Genomic DNA, 7,030 nt, shown 5'->3' with positions numbered 1-7,030 from the left:
GACGCCCGCTCGGCATAGCGCACTGCAGCCCAGAACTCCTGGGCTCAAGCGATCCGGCGTGCTCAGCCTCCCGAGTAGCTAGGACTACAGGCGTGCGCCACCGCGCCCGGCGGTTGGCGGGGGCCGCTGCCGCCCTCTAGTGCGGCCGCAGCCGTGACGTCACGCGGGAGGGAGGGGGAGCAGGAGCAGTTACGCGCAGGCGCTGACCGCATCGCGGTGCATGCCGGGATGCGAAGCTGCCTTGATTAGCGCATGCGCCGGGCGCCATCTTCCTCTCGCAGCCCCGCGCGTAGCAGGCAGCATGGGCCACCAGCAGCTCTACTGGAGTCACCCCCGGAAATTCGGCCAGGGCTCTCGCTCATGGTCAGTTTGCGTCTTTGCTGTTGTCTGGGTGGATTTTGGGCGCCCTGGGCTATGTTGCATACTTTACTCCTGTTTCCCTCATCCCCGCCCTGACTGGTCTTGCTCTTTTAATTCCTTACAGCCGCGTGTGCTCCAACCGACACGGCCTCATCCGCAAATACGGCCTCAACATGTGTCGGCAATGTTTCCGTCAGTACGCCAAGGATATAGGCTTCATTAAGGTGAGTGCCAGCACCGGGGCTGTCTGGGAGGGGCGGGTGCGCCGCTCCCCGCTGACTTCTTTACTCTCTTTCTTGCAGCTGGACTAAGCGCCGAGAGGATGAGGCTGTCGCCGGAAGCTGTTGGGGCCTCCCTGGCACATCTGCACATCTTGGCATAGTTCTAATTAATAAATGATCTCCTTGCCCCATTGATGTGTGTATGTTTGTCTTTTGTAATGGTTCTGGTGGCAGAAGGCTTCTGCTTCTATAGTTTTCCCTGAGGGGTGGATGTTGTGCTGGGGACAGGGCTAAAGGTACCTGTGTTGCTGTCCTCAGCTTTCACACACAAAATCAGGTGGTTTTAAGAATGCTGATGCTTGAATGATGCCACTAAGCCTTCTGGTTTGCAGGCATAGTTCTGGAATGGCCTGCTTAAAGTGACTGGTAGGTGAATGTCCAGGCAGTTGCTGGAGTGCAGCTCTCAGTAGTGCCAGACTGGGGTTGTATGCTGTCAGACTGCTCTTCCTCGTACATACAATGGTGATGTGATTTGCCTGTGATGCAGACATGTACCTCAAGCTTTGTGTTCAATCCTTTGTTGGTCTCTGGGAAGTATAGTACTTCAGAGTGTGGGAAGTTGGGGAAAGCGCCAACTGACTGAAAAAGTGACAGTGATGTCCTGAGCTAGTAGGATTTGGACAGGGGCAAGAGTTAGCTGGAGCCCAGGTGTGATGTGCTGTGAAGTTTGGAGCCACACACCCCATCTACTTCATCTGGCAGTCTCTCAGTGCACGCACTGATAAGAGAGGACTGAAGAGAGTCAGGCAAACCATTTGAGTGGCAAAAGATTGGGCTTTCCAGTTTGAGGGGCTTAGAAGGTTGGAGTGCTGTGCTCTTAGACGGCTTTGGGAACATCCAAGCTGAATCTCAGATTACTGACTAGATAAATATCTGGGTGATGCCTGAAATGGCAAATGGGTTGTCCTTTTCAGCTGGGTGTGTGCTGTTCAGTTTGGGAATTCCCCTCCCCCTTACTGGTTATTAAATTGATAGACCCAAGATGGCATGAGGAGCAGGTGGAATGGGAAAAAAACCAAACACTGGTGGTTGGGAGTACTTACTCCATGTGACTGCAGAATCACAGAATGTTAGGGGTTGGAAATGACCTCAAAAGATCAAGACAAACCCCCTGCTAGAGCATGACTGCCTAGAGCAGGTCACACAGGAATGCATCCAGGTTGGTTTTGAATGTCTTCACAGGAGGCTTCCCAACCTCTGAGCAGCCTGTTCTAGTGCTCTGTCACCCTCACAGTGAAACTGTTTTTCCTTCTGTTCATGTGGAACCTCCTATGCTCCACTTTGCACATGTTGCCTCTTGTCCTGCCATTGCACATCACTGAGAGGAGCCTGGCTCTGTCCTCCTGATACTCGCCCTTCATCCAGCTCCTTCAGCCTTTCCTCATAAGGAAGATGTTCCACTTCATCTTTGTGGCTCTGCATTGGACTCTTTCAAGCATTTCCCTGAGGTCCTTCAACTGAGGGGTGCAGAACTGTATGCATTCCAGATATGGCCCCATCAAGGCAGAGTAGAGGGGGGAGGAGAGCCTCTCTTGACCTACTATCCACATCCTTTCTAATACACCCCAGGATGCCACTGGCTGCCTTGACCTATGACCATGCTGTCCACTGTGTCCGTTTCCCCTCAGTTGCTCTCAAAAAGGTCAGTCCCCAACCTCTACTGGCCCATGGAGTAGTTATTTCCCAGATGCAAGGCTCCACACTTGGACAAAGGAGAAACTGACATAAAAGGCCAACTCTGTAGCCTGTCCAAGCCTTGCTGAATGGCAGCACAGTCTTCTGGTGTGTCAGCCACTCCTCTTCAGTTTTGTGTTGTCAGCAAACTTGCTGGCAATGTATTCTCTGCCCTCAACCAGATCATTGATGAATGTATTAAATAGTACTTGTCCCAGTACTGACCCTTGAGGGACTCCGTTAGATACAGGCCTCCAGCTAGACTCTGTCCCATTGACCACAACTCTTAACTGCTTTCCTTCAAGCTGTTCTCAATCCACCTCACTACCCAATCATCCAGACCACACTGCCTCAGTTTAGCTACAAAGATGCTGTGGGAGACAGTGTCAAATGTTTTACTGAAATCAACATAAACCACATCCACTGCTCTACCATCATCTGTCCAACTGGTTATGTCCTCATAAAAGGCTATCAGGTTGGTCAGACATGACTTCCCCTTGGTAAAACCATGCTGACTGCACCCAGTGGCCTTCTTATCCTTGATACACCTGGAGACAAGGCTGAGAATAAGTTGCTCCCTCACCTTCCCAGGGATGGAGGTGAGGTTGACTGGTTTGTAGTTACCTGGGTCCTCCTTCTTACCCTTTTGAAGACTGGAGTGACATTTGCTTTCCTGCGGTCCCCAGGCACCTGTCCTGTTCCACCTGACTTACCACAGACAGCGCAGAGTGGCCTAGCAGTGACTTCTGCCAGCACCCTCAGCACTAACAGGTGCATCCCATCAGGACATCCAGGTTGCTGCACTGCTCTCTAACCCAGTCCTCGAGCAAGGCAAACTCCTCCTTTATCCTGACTTGCTGCGGGGCCTCAGGGCACTGGAGCTCCAGAGGACAGTCTCTGGCAGTACAGACACAAAGAAGGCATTCAGCTACTGTGCCTTCTTTGTATCCTCTGTCACCAGGGTGCTCACCTCATTGAGCAGAGGCCCTGCATTGCCTCTGGTGTTAGTTTTGTCGACAGTGTATTTAAATAAGCCCTTTCTGCTGTCCTTGACCTCCCTTGCAAGGTTTCATTGCGTGAAGGACTCACCTTTCCTAGTTGCCTCTCTATGTTATCTGACAAGAGGGATGATAAAATCTTCTTCCTGAGCCCAAGAGAGCACTGTCCTCTCATCTTTGTCTTTGGTGAGTACCTTGCAGGTCTGAAGTGTGACTGCCATTTCTGGTTCTAGTTTGTGTGGTGGTGGAAGCAGAAATGCAATGGATCCTGCAGCTGTGAGCTCAGCACTGAGCTGCCAGAAGCAGGTGTGCAGGTCTGACATCACAGCTTTTGGCCTTTTCATGGCAAAACTTCTGTGAGGAACTTCTGTGTGGGGGTTTGAGGTGTGTCCACCAAAAGCTGAAGGGCTGTGGGGTTAATGCTGTGGGATGGCAGCAACAGGCTGGAGGATAAATGTGCTGAGCTGTCAGCTGGATGATGTCCAGAGGTCCCTCCCAAGCCTCACCATTCTGTGATTCTGTGTCTCTGCCCATGGCAGGGTGGTTGGACTATATGATATTTAAGGGCCTTTCCAACCCGAACCATTCCATGATTTTAACCCCATGCTCTGCACAAGTGAGCACAGTGTAAAATTTTAGTGAAAGACAAAACCAGTGAGGATGCAAAATGGCAGAGAGGCTTCTTTAACTTCCTCACTGCTGGAGGCTGCACAGAGCTGTACCCATCTTGCCTCTTACTACCAAATACAGGTGCACAAATGTTTTTATGGTGCTTCTTAATGGGACATATCTGTGTGGTTCCTCTTTCCAACAACGTGTTGGTGACAGGAGGAGGATGTCTCCATGCTGGGTACTAGCGTGAGGCCTTGAGCAATCCGGTCCGGTGGAAGGTGTCCCTGCCTATGGCAGGAGGGGTTGGAAATGGATGGTCTTTTAAGGTCCCTTCCAACCCAAACCATTCTATGAATCTATGAAAGTGGCAGCAGTATTATTTAGACATGCAGAGCTGCAAGAGGCATTCAAAAAAGGACCTGGGGATTCTGGTTGACAGAGAGCTGAATATGACCCAGCAGTGTGGCCAAGTGGCCTGGAAGGCCAACAGCGTGCTGGCCTGGATGAGCAGTAGTATGGCCACCAGGACTAGGGTAGGGATTGTCATTGGTGAGGCCACACCTCAAATACTCGGTTCAGTGTTGGGCCCTTCACTCCAAGAAGGACATTGAGGCACTGGAGCATGTCCAGAGAAGAGCAACAAAGCTGATGAAGGGTCTGGGAACAGATCTGGTGAGGAGCAGCTGAGGGAATTGGGGCTGTTCAGCCTTGAGAAAAGGAGGCTGAGGGGAGACCTTCTGGCTTTCTACAATTCCTTGGAAGGAGGTTGAAGTGAGATGGGGGTTGGTCTCTTCTCCCTAGTATCAGGTGATAGAACAAGAGGAAATTATGCCAGGGGAGGTTTAGGGTGGGTCAGTGGATATTAGGAAAAAATTTCTTTATTCAAAGGGTTGTCAGGCACTGGAATAGGCTGCCCTGGGAGGTAGTGGAGTCACTATCCCTGGAGGTCTTCAAGGAATGTGTGGACATGGCACTTCAGGACCTGGTTTCATGGCCACGGTGGTGTTAGGTTGATGGTTGGACTTGATGATTTTAGAGGTATTTTCCAACCAAAACAATTCTGTGATGCTAAGTCTAATAGGGAGTTGTGGATATCTGCCTGTCTTTCTCAGGCAAAACCACTTTCTTGTGGTCAAGTGGCTTTGAGAGCACCTTCTTTGTCCTCTCTGGTTGGCTGCTGTTGCAGGACAGTGGCTGTGCTGTTCTGAAGCAGCTGAGAATCTGGTCCCAGGATCATCCATGCTATCTACATGATGAAAAACAACAATAAACCCCACTCTGTACAAGTAGCTGGGGACAGCAATAGAAAAACAGCTTCCTAGTTGAAAACAAAGTTAAAATCCATTTTGGAATTATTTTGTGCTCATTAAAATACCTGAAGTGTTACCTTGGGATTCTGTGAAACCTTTAAATGCTCTCTCCTTTTCCCTGTCCTATTGCTCCCATCTTTTAAGTCCTGTGTAGCACAACCTGTAATCCCTTTGTACCTTACTGCTGCCTTAACTAGCTATTTATTGCCCAATATAAAATACAGACTAGGTGCCAAACCCTATGAATTTCCTGAGCTCACGAAAATTGCCTTTTGTTTCTTCCTGAAGCTGGTGGATGCAGCCTCTGAAGGCATGCAGATGTGAAGCTCTGTCTGATCTGGAAGCCAAATAGTTTGCAAAGAGCTGCTGATTCCCCTGAAGAGCAGGTAAAATCAAAATGCTCTCCAGGATTTGGCATTACGAGCGAGCAACTAATGCATGTTTTCCTGTAGGGAAATAATGTTGCCTCCTTGGAGCCAAGTAAAAGATAGCAGTGTCTTAGCTTTCAAAGATATGAACCTCTAATTGCTGAAATAGAGTTTAGAGGGGATTTGGGCTGTTGAAAAAAAAAAAAACCCAAACACAACACTAAATTGCATTGGATTATGCACCAGATCAAATCTCCAGTTGTCAGAAGCTCCAGGAGGAATTTACAAGGCTTTGGGTAGAACGTTGGCTTTTATATTCATCCTTAGGCTAGAGAGAAATGAAGCTTTCTGACATGCTTAGATAGGGGAAAAAAAATGTAATTCATGCAGACAAGCTGTGGCAACCCTGTAGAAACTCCTACTCTCCACTAAATTGTGCTCTTCAGATACTGTAGCACCAAGCTTTGCACTCAGACCATGAGGTCTGGGACAAGTCTGGTAGGAAAAGAACTTCACCTGAGACAGCTGTTGGGAGTATTGAGGTCAGTCTGTTTTTCAGTGTTTCCCAGAGATGGAACAAGGGGCACAACAACAGACACAAATTGGAACCCAGGAGGTTCCATCTGAACAGAAGGAGAAACTTGTTTGGTGCTGGAACCCTGGAGCAGGCTGCCCAGGGAGGTTGTGGAGTCTCTTCTGGAGAGATTGCAAAGCCACCTGGATGTTGTGATCCTGGGCAAGGTGTGGAGGGTGACCCTGCTTATCAGGGATGTTGGACTGGATGATCTCCAGAGGTCCCTTCCAACCCTCACCATGCTGAAATTCCTGAGACTCTGTTCTTGGCACCTTCTTGACTGCAACTGCAAGGAAGGCCTGTGGCTTGTGGTGGCCCTCCTGTATGCAGAGGTAGTCTTGGACTTGTTGAGATCTGGTTTAGTGCAGCAGGTGGCTTGTGGGACCAGGCTGTGTGTGATTTTCATGCTTACTTGCAGCATCTCTAGGTGAGTACCAGACCCAGCAAGGTGTATCCTTATCACCTCGATCAGGATCTGGCTCCTTGCCCTTCAACAAGTTGCTTTGTACTACAGGGTTCAGTTCCCCAGCTGTGAAACTGGGATAATTCTGTACTGTGAGATGTGTTGGAGCAGGGACAGCAGCTTGTCCAGGGACATAGATATTCCCAATACTGATGTTACTGAGTTTCTGCAAGGAGTAAAGCTCTGCCTGAGGTGATTTGGAGGCTGCTCCAACATGTGTTGGTTGCAGGCAATGCTCAGAGTGGAGGATACTGAGCTTAATGCTGTTCATCACTCCAGCTCCAAGCTGAGGGAAAGGGAGCTGGGGGTTTTGTGAAGAAATAATGTGTTTGGTAGTGATTATTGTGGATAAAGGCAGAGTGGGAAAAGGTTTCTGAGGTCCTCAGTCTC

At 49.5% G+C, this 7,030-nt stretch overlaps 1 protein-coding gene across 1 annotated transcript; it reads left to right on the top strand.

Annotated features, from left to right (window-relative positions):
* The first annotated feature begins 232 nt into the window (after positions 1 to 232).
* On the top strand, positions 233 to 766 carry RPS29 (ribosomal protein S29). Its single transcript, XM_054162197.1, has 2 exons — positions 233 to 363; positions 485 to 766. Exons 1-2 carry the CDS (start codon positions 302 to 304, stop codon positions 669 to 671), a joined length of 249 nt encoding a protein of 82 aa, XP_054018172.1. The 5' UTR covers positions 233 to 301; the 3' UTR covers positions 672 to 766.
* The last annotated feature ends 6,264 nt before the right edge of the window (positions 767 to 7,030 follow it).

Source organism: Dryobates pubescens, chromosome 5 (genome assembly GCF_014839835.1).
Source record: "Dryobates pubescens isolate bDryPub1 chromosome 5, bDryPub1.pri, whole genome shotgun sequence".
Taxonomy (NCBI): domain Eukaryota; kingdom Metazoa; phylum Chordata; class Aves; order Piciformes; family Picidae; genus Dryobates; species Dryobates pubescens.
Note: the sequence above shows the minus strand (reverse complement) of the source record. Positions and strands in the feature narration are given on the sequence as shown.

Coding starts and splice junctions, on each gene's coding strand:
- RPS29 (XM_054162197.1), top strand. CDS start 302: ATGGGCCACCAGCAGCTCTACTGGAGTCACCCCCGGAAATTCGGCCAG. Junction 364..484: donor GGCCAGGGCTCTCGCTCATG/GTCAGTTTGCGT, acceptor AATTCCTTACAG/CCGCGTGTGCTCCAACCGAC.